Below are 16,719 nucleotides of genomic sequence, written 5' to 3' on the forward strand. Positions count from 1 at the left end.
GGTGTGGAGGGAGCTTCACTCTGTGTCTGACCCCGGGAGTGTGTGATGGGACGGTGTGGAGGGAGCTTCACTCTGTGTCTGACCCCGGGGTGTCTGATGGGACGGTGTGGAGGGAGATTCACTCTGTGTCTGACCCCGGGAGTGTGTGATGGGACGGTGTGGAGGGAGCTTCACTCTGTGTCTGACCCCGGGAGTGTGTGATGGGACGGTGTGGAGGGAGCTTCACTCTGTGTCTGACCCCGGGGTGTGTGATGGGACGGTGTGGAGGGAGCTTCACTTTGTGTCTGATCCTGGGAGTGGGTGATGGGACAGTGTGGAGGGAGATTCCTCCTCCCTCCCCATCCCCCTCTGCCCCTCCCTCCCCCGCCTCCCCTTTCTCTTTACAACCCCCTCATTACCATACACTTTCCCTCACTCTCACCTGTAGGTGGGAACTCCCCCTCACCCCCACTCTCCAGTCTCTGTCCCACTGCACAGGGTGATCACTGAGTGAATTTCACAACGAAACCACTCTCATTTTCAAATTCATGTTTACATCACTTTTCAGCCCGTATCCCCAAGTCCTCAATATCAGGGTCCATCAGTCCCAAACCAGAAGGGATTGTTGTCACCGGTAAGTACACTGAGAGCCTCACCCTGAGTCTGAGGAGTTGGTTACTGGGTATCACAGTGAGTAGCAATGTGGTGTCGTGGTTCAAACCCAATCTGTGATGCTGTGTGTGTGGAATTTCTACCCTCTGGTTTCCTCCTTCATCACAGCAACTGGCAGGGTGGAATCTGGGTGGGCTTCTGTTCTGGTGTGCTGGGGAAGGGCTGTGAGTTGCTGCTGGTGTGGGTGCAGTCTACCAAGACAGCGGAGGTGCCTCTTCACCCATCTCTGCCTCCTCTCTCAGTCACTACATTATTCCCACCCTCTCCCCTTCCTCTCCCTCAAATCCTCTCCCCATCTCCTCCTTTCCCTCCACCGCTCTACCCCCATTCTCTTCCCCCTGTAACTCTCTCCCCTACCCTCTTCCTGCCCCTCCCTTTCCCTCCTCTAACCATCCACCCACCACTTCTCGGTGTATAAAATCTGACTCTGATATCCCCACCCCCATATTTTCCTCCAATCACCTTAAAATTTTGCCCCCTTGTATTTCCACTCTGGGAAAAAGTCTCTGGCTGTCCACTCTGTCTCTGCCTCTTATCATCTTGAAGACACCTCTGTCAAGTCACCTCTCATCCTCCTTCACCCCAGAGATAAAATCCCCAGCTCACTCAAATTTTCCTCAGAATACACAGTCTCCAATCTGGGCAGTATCTTGCTAAATCTCCTCTGCACTCTCTCTAAAGCTCCCACATCACCCCTGTGAGGAAGTGACCAGAACTGAGCACAATACTCCAAGTGTTTTCTAGCCAGAGTTTTGTCGAGCTGCAACATCATCTCTTGGACTCAGCCTCTGACTAATGAAGGCCAACACACCAAATGCCTTCTTAGCCACCCCATCATCTCGCACTGCATTTTTCAGGGTTCTACTCATGAGGACCCCAAGATCCCTCTGTTCTTTCACGCTGCTAAGAGTCCTGCCATGTACTCTGCCTTCAGATTTGACCTTCCAAGGTGAATCACTTCACACTTTTCCGGGTCGAACTGCATCTGCCACTTCTTAGCCCAGCTCTGCATCCTGTCAATGTCTTGTTGTAACCCACAACAACCTCCTACACTATCCACAACTCCACCAACCTTCATGTCATCCACAAACTTATTAACCCACCCTTCCCTTCCTCATCCAGTCATTTATGTTAAAACAACTCACAAAGAGTAGGGGTCCCAGAACAGAGCTCTGTGGAACATCACTGGTCACCGATCCCCACCCAGAATACATTCCATCTACAGTGACCTACCTACTGTGGACAAAGCCATTCTGAATCCACCCAGACAAAAATCCCTCGATTCCATGCCTCTTAACTTCCTCAATGAGCCCACCATGAGGAACCTTACCAAATGTCTTACTGCCTTATTTTTACGCTCTATTCTTGGTTGGTGCGGCTGTAACGAAACCAAATTTCCCTCGGGATTAATAAAGTATATCTATCTGAAAGCCATACACACCACATCCACTGCTCTACCTTCATCAAAGTGCACCGTCACATCCTCGAGCAGTTCATTCATACCCTTCACAAAGCCACGTTGATTGTCCCCAATCAGCCTACTTATCTCCAAATGCTTGTAAGTCATGTCTCCAAGAATCTTCTCCAATACTTTGCTCACCACTGAACTGAGTAACTCCAAGAAGGCTTGGACAGTCCAGGCAATGTGTCCGAGGGACTCTCACACCCTCTGTGATCCTCATCTTAAAGGGCAGCACCTCACCCTCTGACTGGGTGGGGAACAGCACTCCTGCATCAACAGTAATGCCAATGTCCCTCTCAATCACACTGCTGCCAGATCCCTCACTCCACCTTCTCTATCTGGAGTATTGAAAGTGGAGGAGTTTTAGAGATAGGAAGGGGGTGAGGGAGGGGTTTGAACAGGAGCGGGAGTGTAGGGATACAGAGATAGGGAGGGGGTGAGGGAGGGGTTTGAACAGGAGGGGGGAGTGTAGGGGTTACAGAGATAGGGAGGGGTGAGGGAGGGGTTTGAACAGGAGGGGGAGTGTAGAGGTTACAGAGATAGGGAGGGGGTGAGGGAGGGGTTTGAACAGGAGGGGGGAGTGTAGGGGTTACAGAGATAGGGAGGGGCTGAGGGAGGGGTTTGAACAGGAGGGGGGAGTGTAGGGGTTACAGAGATAGGGAGGGGGTGAGGGAGGGGTTTGAACAGGAGGGGGAGTGTAGGGGTTACAGAGATAGGGAGGGGGTGAGGGAGGGGTTTGAACAGGAGAGGGAGTGTAGGGGTTACAGAGATAGGGAGGGAGTGAGGGAGGGGTTTGAACAGGAGAGGGAGTGTAGGGGTTGCAGAGATAGGGAAGGGGTGAGGGAGGGGTTTGAACATGAGGGGTGAGTGTAGGGGTCACAGAGATAGGGAGGGAGTGAGGGAGGGGTTTGAACAGGAGGGGGAGTGTAGGGGTTACAGAGATAGGGAGGGTGTGACGGCGGGTTTGAACAGGAGGGGGTAGTGCAGGGGTTACTGAGACAGGCAGGGGTTTGAACAGGGGGGGAGTGTAGGGGTTACAGAGATAGGGAGGGGGTGAGGGAGGGGTTTGAACAGGAGAGGGAGTGTAGGGGTTACAGAGATAGGGAAGGGGTGAGGGAGGGGTTTGAACATGAGGGGTGAGTGTAGGGGTCACAGAGATAGGGAGGGGGTGAGTGACGGGTTTGAACAGGAGGGGGAGTGTAGGGGTTACAGAGATAGGGAGGGGTTGAGGGAGAGGTTTGAACAGGAGGGGGGAGTGTAGGGGTTACAGAGATAGGGAGGGTGTGAGGGAGGGGTTTGAACAGGAGGGGGGAGTGTAGGGGTTACAGAGATAGGGAGGGGTTGAGGGAGGGGTTTGAACAGGAGGTGGGTGTAGGGGTTACAGAGATAGGGAGGGGGTGAGGGAGGGTTTTGAACAGGAGGGGGTAGTGCAGGGGTTACAGAGATAGGGAGGGGGTGAGGGAGGATGGAGGGTTTGGGTTACAGAGATAGGGAGGGGGTGAGGGAGGATGGAGGGTTTGGGTTACAGAGATAGGGAGGGGGTGAGGGAGGAGGATGGAGGGTTTGGGTTACAGAGATAGGGAGGGGTTTGAACAGGAGGTGGGTGTAGGGGTTACAGAGATAGGGAGGGGGTGAGGGAGGGGTTTGAACAGGAGAGGGAGTGTAGGGGTTACAGAGATAGGGAGGGAGTGAGGGAGGGGTTTGAACAGGAGAGGGAGTGTAGGGGTTACAGAGATAGGGAAGGGGTGAGGGAGGGGTTCGAACATGAGGGGTGAGTGTAGGGGTCACAGAGATAGGGAGGGAGTGAGGGAGGGGTTTGAACAGGAGGGGGAGTGTAGGGGTTACAGAGATAGGGAGGGTGTGAGGGCGGGTTTGAACAGGAGGGGGTAGTGCAGGGGTTACTGAGATAGGCAGGGGTTTGAACGGGGGGGAGTGTAGGGGTTACAGAGATAGGGAGGGGGTAAGGGAGGGGTTTGAACAGGAGAGGGAGTGTAGGGGTTACAGAGATAGGGAAGGGGTGAGGGAGGGGTTTGAACATGAGGGGTGAGTGTAGGGGTCACAGAGATAGGGAGGGGGTGAGGGAGGGGTTTGAACAGGAGGGGGAGTGTAGGGGTTACAGAGATAGGGAGGGGTTGAGGGAGAGGTTTGAACAGGAGGGGGGAGTGTAGGGGTTACAGAGATAGGGAGGGTGTGAGGGAGGGGTTTGAACAGGAGGGGGGAGTGTAGGGGTTACAGAGATAGGGAGGGGGTGAGGGAGGGGTTTGAACAGGAGGGGGGAGTGTAGGGGTTACAGAGATAGGGAGGGGTTTGAACAGGAGGGGGGTGTAGGGGTAACAGAGATAGGGAGGGGGTGAGGGAGGGGTTTGAACAGGAGGGGGAGTGTAGGGGTTACAGAGATAGGGAGGGGTTTGAACAGGAGAGGGAGTGTAGGGGTTACAGAGATAGGGAGGGGGTGATGGAGGGGTTTGAACAGGAGGGGGAGTGTAGGGGTTACAGAGATAGGGAGGGGTTGAGGGAGAGGTTTGAACAGGAGGGGGGAGTGTAGGGGTTACAGAGATAGGGAGGGTGTGAGGGAGGGGTTTGAACAGGAGGGGGGAGTGTAGGGGTTACAGAGATAGGGAGGGGTTGAGGGAGGGGTTTGAACTGGAGGGGGTGTAGGGGTTACAGAGATAGGGAGGGGGTGAGGGAGGGGTTTGAACAGGAGAGGGAGTGTAGGGGTTACAGAGATAGGAAGGGGTGAGGGAGGGGTTTGAACAGGAGGGGGGAGTGTAGGGGTTACAGAGATAGGGAGGGGTTTGAACAGGAGGTGGGTGTAGGGGTAACTGAGATAGGGAGGGGGTGAGGGAGGGGTTTGAACAGAGATAGGGAGGAGTGTAGGGCCAGAGGGGTTACAGAGATAGGGAGGGGTTGAGGGAGGGGTTTGAACAGGAGGGGGGAGTGTAGGGGTTACAGAGATAGGGAGGGTGTGAGGGAGGGGTTTGAACAGGAGGGGGGAGTGTAGGGGTTACAGAGATAGGGAGGGGTTTGAACAGGAGGGGGGTGTAGGGGTTACAGAGATAGGGAGGGGTTGAGGGAGGTGTTTGAACAGGAGGGGGGTGTAGGGGTTACAGAGATATGGAGGGGGTGAGGGAGGGGTTTGAACAGGAGGGGGGTGTAGGGGTTGCAGAGATAGGGAGGGGTTGAGGGAGAGGTTTGAACAGGAGGGGGAGTGTAGGTGTTACAGAGATAGGGAGGGTGTGAGGGAGGGGTTTGAACAGGAGGGGGGAGTGTAGGGGTTACAGAGATAGGGAGGGGGTGAGGGAGGGGTTTGAACAGGAGGGGGAGTGTAGGGCTTACAGAGATAGGGAGGAGGGTGAGGGCGGGGTTTGAACAGGAGAGGGAGTGTAGGGGTTACAGAGATAGGGAGGGAGTGAGGGAGGGGTTTGAACAGGAGAGGGAGTGTAGGGGTTACAGAGATAGGGATGGGGTGAGGGAGGGGTTTGAACATGAGGGGTGAGTGTAGGGGTCACAGAGATAGGGAGGGAGTGAGGGAGGGGTTTGAACAGGAGGGGGAGTGTAGGGGTTACAGAGATAGGGAGGGTGTGAGGGCGGGATTGAACAGGAGGGGGTAGTGCAGGGGTTACTGAGATAGGCAGGGGTTTGAACAGGGGGGAGTGTAGGGGTTACAGAGATAGGGAGGGGGTGAAGGAGGGGTTTGAACAGGAGAGGGAGTGTAGGGGTTACAGAGATAGGGAAGGGGTGAGGGAGGGGTTTGAACATGAGGGGTGAGTGTAGGGGTTACAGAGATAGGGAGGGGGTGAGGGAGGGGTTTGAACAGGAGGGGGAGTGTAGGGGTTACAGAGATAGGGAGGGGTTGAGGGAGAGGTTTGAACAGGAGGGGGGAGTGTAGGGGTTACAGAGATAGGGAGGGGGTGAGGGAGGATGGAGGGTTTGGGTTACAGAGGGGTTACAGAGATAGGGAGGGTGTGAGGGAGGGGTTTGAACAGGAGGGGGGAGTGTAGGGGTTACAGAGATAGGGAGGGGTTTGAACAGGAGGTGGGTGTTGGGGTAACTGAGATAGGGAGGGGGTGAGGGAGGGGTTTGAACAGGAGGGGGGAGTGTAGGGGTTACAGAGATAGGGAGGGTGTAAGGGCGGGTTTGAACAGGAGGGTGTAGTGCAGGGGTTACTGAGATAGGCAGGGGTTTGAACGGGGGGGAGTGTAGGGGTTACAGAGATAGGGAGGGGTTTCAACAGGAGAGGGAGTGTAGGGGTTACAGAGATAGGGAAGGGGTGAGGGAGGAGTTTGAACATGAGGGGTGAGTGTAGGGGTCACAGAGATAGGGAGGGGGTGAGGGCCAGAGGGGTTACAGAGATAAGGAGGAGTGTAGGGGTTACAGAGATAGGGAGGGGTTGAGGGAGAGGTTTGAACAGGAGGGGGGAGTGTAGGGGTTACAGAGATAGGGAGGGTGTGAGGGAGGGGTTTGAACAGGAGGGGGGAGTGTAGGGGTTACAGAGATAGGGAGGGGTTGAGGGAGGGGTTTGAACAGGAGGTGGGTGCAGTGGTAACAGAGATAGGGAGGGGGTGAGGGAGGGGTTTGAACAGGAGGGGGGAGTGTAGGGGTTACAGAGATAGGGAGGGGTTGAGGGAGAGGTTTGAACAGGAGGGGGGAGTGTAGGTTACAGAGATAGGGAGGGGGTGAGGGAGGGTTTTGAACAGGAGGGGTAGTGCAGGGGTTACAGAGATAGGGAGGGATTGAGGGAGAGGTTTGAACAGGAGGGGGGAGTGTAGGGGTTACAGAGATAGGGAGGGGGTGAGGGAGGGGTTTGAACAGGAGGGGGGAGTGTAGGGGTTACAGAGATAGGGAGGGGTTTGAACAGGAGGGGGGTGTAGGGGTAACAGAGATAGGGAGGGGGTGAGGGAGGGGTTTGAACAGGAGGGGGAGTGTAGGGGTTACAGAGATAGGGAGGGGGTGAGGGAGGGGTTTGAACAGGAGAGGGAGTGTAGGGGTTACAGAGATAGGGAGGGGGTGAGGGAGGGGTTTGAACAGCAGGGGGAGTGCAGGGGTTACAGAGATAGGGAGGGGTTGAGGGAGAGGTTTGAACAGGAGGGGGGAGTGTAGGGGTTACAGAGATAGGGAGGGTGTGAGGGAGGGGTTTGAACAGGAGGGGGGAGTGTAGGGGTTACAGAGATAGGGAGGGGTTGAGGGAGGGGTTTGAACTGGAGGGGGTGTAGGGGTTACAGAGATAGGGAGGGGGTGAGGGAGGGGTTTGAACAGGAGAGGGAGTGTAGGGGTTACAGAGATAGGAAGGGGTGAGGGAGGGGTTTGAACAGGAGCGGGGAGTGTAGGGGTTACAGAGATAGGGAGGGGTTTGAACAGGAGAGGGAGTGTAGGGGTTACAGAGATAGGGAGGGGGTGATGGAGGGGTTTGAACAGGAGGGGGAGTGTAGGGGTTACAGAGATAGGGAGGGGTTGAGGGAGAGGTTTGAACAGGAGGGGGGAGTGTAGGGGTTACAGAGATAGGGAGGGTGTGAGGGAGGGGTTTGAACAGGAGGGGGGAGTGTAGGGGTTACAGAGATAGGGAGGGGTTGAGGGAGGGGTTTGAACTGGAGGGGGTGTAGGGGTTACAGAGATAGGGAGGGGGTGAGGGAGGGGTTTGAACAGGAGAGGGAGTGTAGGGGTTACAGAGATAGGAAGGGGTGAGGGAGGGGTTTGAACAGGAGGGGGGAGTGTAGGGGTTACAGAGATAGGGAGGGGTTTGAACAGGAGGTGAGTGTAGGGGCAACAAAGATAGGGAGGCAGCGAGGGAGGGGTTTGAACAGGAGAACGGTGAGTGTAGGGGTTACAGAGATAGGGAGGGGGTGAGGGAGGGGTTTGAACAGGAGGGGGGAGTGTAGGGGTTACAGAGATAGGGAGGGTGTGAGGGAGGGGTTTGAACAGGAGGGGGGAGTGTAGGGGTTACAGAGATAGGGAGGGGTTTGAACAGGAGGGGGGTGTAGGGGTTACAGAGATAGGGAGGGGTTGAGGGAGGGGTTTGAACAGGAGGGGGGAGTGTAGGGGTTACAGAGATATGGAGGGGGTGAGGGAGGGGTTTGAACAGGAGGGGGGTGTAGGGGTTGCAGAGATAGGGAGGGGTTGAGGGAGAGGTTTGAACAGGAGGGGGAGTGTATGGCTTACATAGATAGGGAGGGGGTGAGGGAGGGGTTTGAACAGGAGAGGGAGTGTAGGGGTTACAGAGATAGGGAGGGAGTGAGGGAGGGGTTTGAACAGGAGAGGGAGTGTAGGGGTTACAGAGATAGGGAAGGGGTGAGGGAGGGGTTTGAACATGAGGGGTGAGTGTAGGGGTCACAGAGATAGGGAGGGAGTGAGGGAGGGGTTTGAACAGGAGGGGGAGTGTAGGGGTTACAGAGATAGGGAGGGGTTTGAACAGGAGGTGGGTGTAGGGGTAACTGAGATAGGGAGGGGGTGAGGGAGGGGTTTGAACAGGAGGGGGGAGTGTAGGGGTTACAGAGATAGGGAGGGTGTGAGGGCGGGTTTGAACAGGAGGGTGTAGTGCAGGGGTTACTGAGATAGGCAGGGGTTTGAACGGGGGGGAGTGTAGGGGTTACAGAGATAGGGAGGGGGTAAGGGAGGGGTTTCAACAGGAGAGGGAGTGTAGGGGTTACAGAGATAGGGAAGGGGTGAGGGAGGAGTTTGAACATGAGGGGTGAGTGTAGGGGTCACAGAGATAGGGAGGGGGTGAGGGAGGGGTTTGAACAGGAGGGGGAGTGTAGGGGTTACAGAGATAGGGAGGGGTTGAGGGAGAGGTTTGAACAGGAGGGGGGAGTGTAGGGGTTACAGAGATAGGGAGGGTGTGAGGGAGGGGTTTGAACAGGAGGGGGGAGTGTAGGGGTTACAGAGATAGGGAGGGGTTGAGGGAGGGGTTTGAACAGGAGGTGGGTGTAGTGGTTACAGAGATAGGGAGGAGTGCAGGGCCAGAGGGGTTACAGAGATAGGGAGGAGTGTAGTGGCCAGAGGGGTTACAGAGATAGGGAGGGGTTGAGGGAGAGGTTTGAACAGGAGGGGGGAGTGTAGGTTACAGAGATAGGGAGGGGGTGAGGGAGGGTTTTGAACAGGAGGGGTAGTGCAGGGGTTACAGAGATAGGGAGGGATTGAGGGAGAGGTTTGAACAGGAGGGGGGAGTGTAGGGGTTACAGAGATAGGGAGGGGGTGAGGGAGGGGTTTGAACAGGAGGGGGGAGTGTAGGGGTTACAGAGATAGGGAGGGGTTTGAACAGGAGGGGGGTGTAGGGGTAACAGAGATAGGGAGGGGGTGAGGGAGGGGTTTGAACAGCAGGGGGAGTGCAGGGGTTACAGAGATAGGGAGGGGTTGAGGGAGAGGTTTGAACAGGAGGGGGGAGTGTAGGGGTTACAGAGATAGGGAGGGTGTGAGGGAGGGGTTTGAACAGGAGGGGGGAGTGTAGGGGTTACAGAGATAGGGAGGGGTTTGAACTGGGGAGGGAGTGTAGGGGTTACAGAGATAGGGAGGGGGTGAGGGAGGGGTTTGAACAGGAGAGGGAGTGTAGGGGTTACAGAGATAGGAAGGGGTGAGGGAGGGGTTTGAACAGGAGCGGGGAGTGTAGGGGTTACAGAGATAGGGAGGGGTTTGAACAGGAGGTGGGTGTAGGGGTAACTGAGATAGGGAGGGGGTGAGGGAGGGGTTTGAACAGGAGGGGGTAGTGCATGGGTTACAGAGATAGGGAGGGGTTGAGGGAGGGGTTTGAACAGGAGGGGGGAGTGTAGGGGTTACAGAGATAGGGAGGGTGTGAGGGAGGGGTTTGAACAGGAGGGGGGAGTGTAGGGGTTACAGAGATAGGGAGGGGTTTGAACAGGAGGGGGGTGTAGGGGTTACAGAGATAGGGAGTGGTTGAGGGAGGTGTTTGAACAGGAGGGGGGTGTAGGGGTTACAGAGATATGGAGGGGGTGAGGGTGGGGTTTGAACAGGAGGGGGGTGTAGGGGTTGCAGAGATAGGGAGGGGTTGAGGGAGAGGTTTGAACAGGAGGGGGGGGTGTAGGGGTTACAGAGATAGGGAGGGGGTGAGGGAGGGGTTTGAACAGGAGGTGGGTGTAGGGGTTACAGAGATAGGGAGGAGTGTAGGAGGCCAGAGGGGTTACAGAGATAGGGAGGAGTGTAGGGCCAGGGGTTTGAACATGAGGGGTGAGTGTAGGGGTCACAAAGATAGGGAGGGAGTGAGGGAGGGGTTTGAACAGGAGGGGGAGTGTAGGGGTTACAGAGATAGGGAGGGTGTGAGGGCGGGTTTGAACAGGAGGGAGTAGTGCAGGGGTTACTGAGATAGGCAGGGGTTTGAACAGGGGGGAGTGTAGGGGTTACAGAGATAGGGAGGGGGTGAGGGAGGGGTTTGAACAGGAGGGGGTAGTGTCGGGGTTACAGAGATAGGGAGGGTGTGAGGGAGGGGTTTGAACATGAGGGGGGAGTGTAGGGGTTACAGAGATAGGGAGGGTGTGAGGGAGGGGTTTGAACAGGAGGGGGAGTGTAGGGGTTACAGAGATAGGGAGGGGTTGAGGGAGAGGTTTGAACAGGAGGGGGGAGTGTAGGGGTTACAGAGATAGGGAGGGTGTGAGGGAGGGGTTTGAACAGGAGGGGGGAGTGTAGGGGTTACAGAGATAGGGAGGGGTTTGAACAGGAGGTGGGTGTAGGGGTAACTGAGATAGGGAGGGGGTGAGGGTGGGGTTTGGACAGGAGGGGGGAGTGTAGGGGTTACAGAGATAGGGAGGGGTTGAGGGAGAGGTTTGAACAGGAGGGGGGAGTGTAGGTTACAGAGATAGGGAGGGGGTGAGGGAGGGTTTTGAACAGGAGGGGGTAGTGCAGGGGTTACAGAGATAGGGAGGGTGTGAGGGCAGGTTTGAACAGGAGGGGGTAGTGCAGGGGTTACTGAGATAGGCAGGGGTTTGAACGGGGGGGAGTGTAGGGGTTACAGAGATAGGGAGGAGTGTAGGGCCAGAGGGGTTACAGAGATAGGGAGGAGTGTAGGGCCAGAGGGGTTACAGAGATAGGGAGGAGTGTAGGGCCAGAGGGGTTACAGAGATAAGGAGGAGTGTAGGGCCAGAGGGGCTACAGAGATAGGGAGGAGTGTAGGGCCAGAGGGGTTACAGAGATAGGGAGGAGTGTAGGGGCCAGAGGGGTTACAGAGATAGGGAGGGGTTGAGGGAGAGGTTTGAACAGGTGGGGGGAGTGTAGGGGTTACAGAGATAGGGAGGGTGTGAGGGAGGGGTTTGAACAGGAGGGGGGAGTGTAGAGGTTACAGAGATAGGGAAGGGGTGAGGGAGGGGTTTGAACATGAGGGGTGAGTGTAGGGGTCACAGAGATAGGGAGGGGGTGAGGGAGGGGTTTGAACAGGAGGGGGAGTGTAGGGGTTACAGAGATAGGGAGGGGTTGAGGGAGAGGTTTGAACAGGAGGGGGGAGTGTAGGGGTTACAGAGATAGGGAGGGTGTGAGGGAGGGGTTTGAACAGGAGGTGGGTGTAGGGGTAACAGAGATAGGGAGGGGGTGAGGGAGGGGTTTGAACAGTAGGGGGGAGTGTAGGGGTTACAGAGATAGGGAGGGGTTGAGGGAGAGGTTTGAACAGGAGGCGGGAGTGTAGGTTACAGAGATAGGGAGGGGGTGAGGGAGGGTTTTGAACAGGAGGGGGTAGTGCAGGGGTTACAGAGATAGGGAGGGGTTGAGGGAGAGGTTTGAACATGAGGGGGGAGTGTAGGGGTTACAGAGATAGGGAGGGGGTGAGGGAGGGGTTTGAACAGGAGGGGGGAGTGTAGGGGTTACAGAGATAGGGAGGGGTTTGAACAGGAGGTGGGTGTAGGGGTTACAGAGATAGGGAGGGGGTGAGGGAGGGGTTTGAACAGGAGAGGGAGTGTAGGGGTTACAGAGATAGGGAGGGAGTGAGGGAGGGGTTTGAACAGGAGAGGGAGTGTAGGGGTTACAGAGATAGGGAGGGGGTGAGGGAGGGGTTTGAACATGAGGGGTGAGTGTAGGGGTCACAGAGATAGGGAGGGAGTGAGGGAGGGGTTTGAACAGGAGGGGGAGTGTAGGGGTTACAGAGATAGGGAGGGTGTGAGGGCAGGTTTGAACAGGAGGGGGTAGTGCAGGGGTTACTGAGATAGGCAGGGGTTTGAACGGGGGGGAGTGTAGGGGTTACAGAGATAGGGAGGGGGTAAGGGAGGGGTTTGAACAGGAGAGGGAGTGTAGGGGTTACAGAGATAGGGAAGGGGTGAGGGAGGGGTTTGAACATGAGGGGTGAGTGTAGGGGTCACAGAGATAGGGAGGGGGTGAGGGAGGGGTTTGAACAGGAGGGGGAGTGTAGGGGTTACAGAGATAGGGAGGGGTTGAGGGAGAGGTTTGAACAGGTGGGGGGAGTGGAGGGGTTACAGAGATAGGGAGGAGTGTAGGGCCAGAGGGGTTACAGAGATAGGGAGGAGTGTAGGGCCAGAGGGGTTACAGAGATAGGGAGGAGTGTAGGGGCCAGAGGGGTTACAGAGATAGGGAGGAGTGTAGGGGCCAGAGGGGTTACAGAGATAGGGAGGAGTGTAGGGCCAGAGGGGTTACAGAGATAGGGAGGAGTGTAGGGCCAGAGGGGTTACAGAGATAGGGAGGAGTGTAGGGGCCAGAGGGGTTACAGAGATAGGGAGGAGTGTAGGGCCAGAGGGGTTACAGAGATAGGGAGGAGTGTAGGGCCAGAGGGGTTACAGGAGGGGGGAGTGTAGGGGTTACAGAGATAGGGAGGGGTTTGAACAGGAGGTGGGTGTAGGGGTAACTGAGATAGGGAGGAGTGTAGGGCCAGAGGGGTTACAGAGATAGGGAGGAGTGTAGGGCCAGAGGGGTTACAGAGATAGGGAGGGGTTGAGGGAGAGGTTTGAACAGGAGGGGGGAGTGTAGGTTACAGAGATAGGGAGGGGGTGAGGGAGGGTTTTGAACAGGAGGGGGTAGTGCAGGGGTCACAGAGATAGGGAGGGAGTGAGGGAGGGGTTTGAACAGGAGGGGGAGTTTAGGGGTTACAGAAGGGCAGGTTTGAACAGGAGGGGGTAGTGCAGGGGTTACTGAGATAGGCAGGGGTTTGAACGGGGGGAGTGTAGGGGTTACAGAGATAGGGAGGGTGTAGGGCCAGAGGGATTACAGAGATAGGGAGGAGTGTAGGGCCAGAGGGGTTACAGAGATAGGGAGGAGTGTAGGGGCCAGAGGGGTTACAGAGATAGGGAGGAGTGTAGGGTAGGGTTTACAGAGATATGGGGGAGTGTAGGGCCAGAGGGGTTACAGAGATAGGGAGGAGTGTAGGGCCAGAGGGGTTACAGAGATAGGGAGGAGTGTAGGGGCCAGAGGGGTTACAGAGATAGGGAGGAGTGTAGGGCCAGAGGGGTTACAGAGATAGGGAGGAGTGTAGGGCCAGAAGGGGTTACAGAGATAGGGAGGACTGTAGGGGCCAGAGGTTTACAGAGATAGGGAGGGGTTGAGGGAGGGGTTTGAACAGGAGGTGGGTGTAGTGGTAACAGAGATAGGGAGGGGTTGAGGGAGGGGTTTGAACAGGAGGGGGGAGTGTAGGGGTTACAGAGATAGGGAGGGGTTGAGGGAGAGGTTTGAACAGGAGGGGGGAGTGTAGGTTACAGAGATAGGGAGGGGGGTGAGGGAGGGTTTTGAACAGGAGGGGGTAGTGCAGGGGTTACAGAGATAGGGAGGGGTTGAGGGAGAGGTTTGAACAGGAGGGGGGAGTGTAGGGGTTACAGAGATAGGGAGGGGGTGAGGGAGGGGTTTGAACAGGAGGGGGGAGTGTAGGGGTTACAGAGATAGGGAGGGGTTTGAACAGGAGGTGGGTGTAGGGGTAACAGAGATAGGGAGGGGGTGAGGGAGGGGTTTGAACAGGAGGGGGAGTGTAGGGGTTACAGAGATAGGGAGGGGGTGAGGGAGGGGTTTGAACAGGAGAGGGAGTGTAGGGGTTACAGAGATAGGAAGGGATGAGGGAGGGGTTTGAACAGGAGGGGGAGTGTAGGGGTTACAGAGATAGGGAGGGGTTGAGGGAGAGGTTTGAACAGGAGGGGGGAGTGTAGGGGTTACAGAGATAGGGAGGGTGTGAGGGAGGGGTTTGAACAGGAGGGGGGAGTGTAGGGGTTACAGAGATAGGGAGGGGTTGAGGGAGGGGTTTGAACTGGAGGGGGTGTAGGGGTTACAGAGATAGGGAGGAGTGTAGGGCCAGAGGGGTTACAGAGATAGGGAGGAGTGTAGGGGCCAGAGGGGTTACAGAGATAGGGAGGAGTGTAGGGCCAGAGGGGTTACAGAGATAAGGAGGAGTGTAGGGACAGAGGGGCTACAGAGATCGGGAGGAGTGTAGGGCCGGAGGGGTTACAGAGATATGGAGCAGTGTAGGGGTTACAGAGATAGGGAGGGGTTTGAACAGGAGGTGGGTGTAGGGGTAACTGAGATAGGGAGGGGGTGAGGGAGGGGTTTGAACAGGAGGGCGTAGTGCAGGGGTTACAGAGATAGGGAGGGGTTGAGGGAGAGGTTTGAACAGGAGGAGGGAGTGTAGGGGTTACAGAGATAGGGAGGGGTTTGAACAGGAGGGGGGAGTGTAGGGGTTACAGAGATAGGGAGGAGTGTAGGGCCAGAGGGGTTACAGAGATAGGGAGGAGTGTAGGGCCAGAGGGTTACAGAGATAGGGAGGGTGTGAGGGAGGGGTTTGAACAGGAGGGGGTAGTGCAGGGTTTACTGAGATAGGGAGGGGTTTGAACAGGAGGGGTGAGTGTAGGGGTTACAGAGATAGGGAGGGGTTTGAACAGGAGGGGGAGTGTAGGGGTTACAGAGATAGGGAGGGGTGAGGGAGGGGTTTGAACAGGAGAGGGAGTGTAGGGGTTACAGAGATAGGGAGGGGGTGAGGGAGGGGTTTGAACAGGTGAGGGAGTGTAGGGGTTACAGAGATAGGGAAGGGGTGAGGGAGGGGTTTGAACATGAGGGGTGATGGAGGGTTTGGGTTACAGAGATAGGGAGGGGGTGAGGGAGGGGTTTGAACAGGAGGGGGGAGTGTAGGGGTTACAGAGATAGGGAGGGGTTGAGGGAGGGGTTTGAACAGGAGGTGGGTGTTGGGGTAACAGAGATAGGGAGGGGGTGAGGGAGGGGTTTGAACAGGAGGGGGTAGTGCAGGGGTTACTGAGATAGGGAGGGGTTTGAACAGGAGGTGGGTGTAGGGGTTACAGAGATAGGGAGGGGGTGAGGGAGGGGTTTGAACAGGAGGGGGGAGTGTATGGGTTACAGAGATAGGGAGGGGTTTGAACAGGAGGGGGGAGTGTAGGGGTTACAGAGATAGGGGGTGAGGGAGTGGTTTGAACAGGAGGGGGGAATGTAGGGGTTACAGAGATAGGGAGGGGGTGAGGGAGGGGTTTGAACAGGAGAGGGGAGTGTTGGGGTTACAGAGATAGGGAGGGTGAGGAAGGGGTTTGAACAGGAGGGGTGAGTGTAGAGGTTACAGAGATAGGGAGGGGGTGAGGGAGGGGGGAGTGTAGGGGTTACTGAGATAGGGAGGGGGTGAGGGAGGGTTTTGAACAGGAGGGGGAGTGTAGGGGTTACAGAGATAGGGAGGGTGTGAGGGCGGGTTTGAACAGGAGGTGGTAGTGCAGGGGTTACTGAGATAGGCAGGGGTTTGAACGGGGGGGAGTGTAGGGGTTACAGAGATAGGGAGGGTGTGAGGGAGGGGTTTGAACAGGAGGGGGGAGTGTAGGGGTTACAGAGATAGGGAGGGGTTGAGGGAGGGGTTTGAACAGGAGGTGGGTGTAGGGGTAACAGAGATAGGGAGGGGGTGAGGGAGGGGTTTGAACAGTAGGGGGGAGTGTAGGGGTTACAGAGATAGGGAGGGGTTGAGGGAGAGGTTTGAACAGGAGGCGGGTGTGTAGGTTACAGAGATAGGGAGGGGGTGAGGGAGGGTTTTGAACAGGAGGGGGTAGTGCAGGGGTTACAGAGATAGGGAGGGGTTGAGGGAGAGGTTTGAACATGAGGGGGGAGTGTAGGGGTTACAGAGATAGGGAGGGGGTGAGGGAGGGGTTTGAACAGGAGGGGGGAGTGTAGGGGTTACAGAGATAGGGAGGGGTTTGAACAGGAGGTGGGTGTAGGGGTTACAGAGATAGGGAGGGGGTGAGGGAGGGGTTTGAACAGGAGAGGGAGTGTAGGGGTTACAGAGATAGGGAGGGGGTGAGGGAGGGGTTTGAACATGAGGGGTGAGTGTAGGGGTCACAGAGATAGGGAGGGAGTGAGGGAGGGGTTTGAACAGGAGGGGGAGTGTAGGGGTTACAGAGATAGGGAGGGTGTGAGGGCAGGTTTGAACAGGAGGGGGTAGTGCAGGGGTTACTGAGATAGGCAGGGGTTTGAACGGGGGGGAGTGTAGGGGTTACAGAGATAGGGAGGAGTGTAGGGGCCAGAGGGGTTACAGAGATAGGGAGGAGTGTAGGGCCAGAGGGGTTACAGAGATAGGGAGGAGTGTAGGGCCAGAGGGGTTACAGAGATAAGAAGGAGTGTAGGGCCAGAGGGGTTACAGAGATAAGGAGGAGTGTAGGGGCCAGAGGGGTTACAGAGATAGGGAGGAGTGTAGGGCCAGAGGG

General features: G+C 56.6%; 1 protein-coding gene across 1 annotated transcript in view; it reads left to right on the forward strand.

Moving 5' to 3' along the window:
* LOC134338800 (protein kinase C alpha type-like) overlaps window positions 1–16,719 on the forward strand; it is a 171,071-nt gene that overhangs the window by 115,740 nt on the left and 38,612 nt on the right. Inside the window, exon 14 of the mRNA XM_063034869.1 lies at window positions 548–613. Coding sequence (XP_062890939.1) covers window positions 548–613 — 66 coding nt within the window. The remainder of the gene's footprint in view (window positions 1–547; window positions 614–16,719) is intronic.

This window comes from Mobula hypostoma, chromosome 28 (assembly GCF_963921235.1).
Source record: "Mobula hypostoma chromosome 28, sMobHyp1.1, whole genome shotgun sequence".
Classification (NCBI taxonomy): Eukaryota; Metazoa; Chordata; class Chondrichthyes; order Myliobatiformes; family Myliobatidae; genus Mobula; species Mobula hypostoma.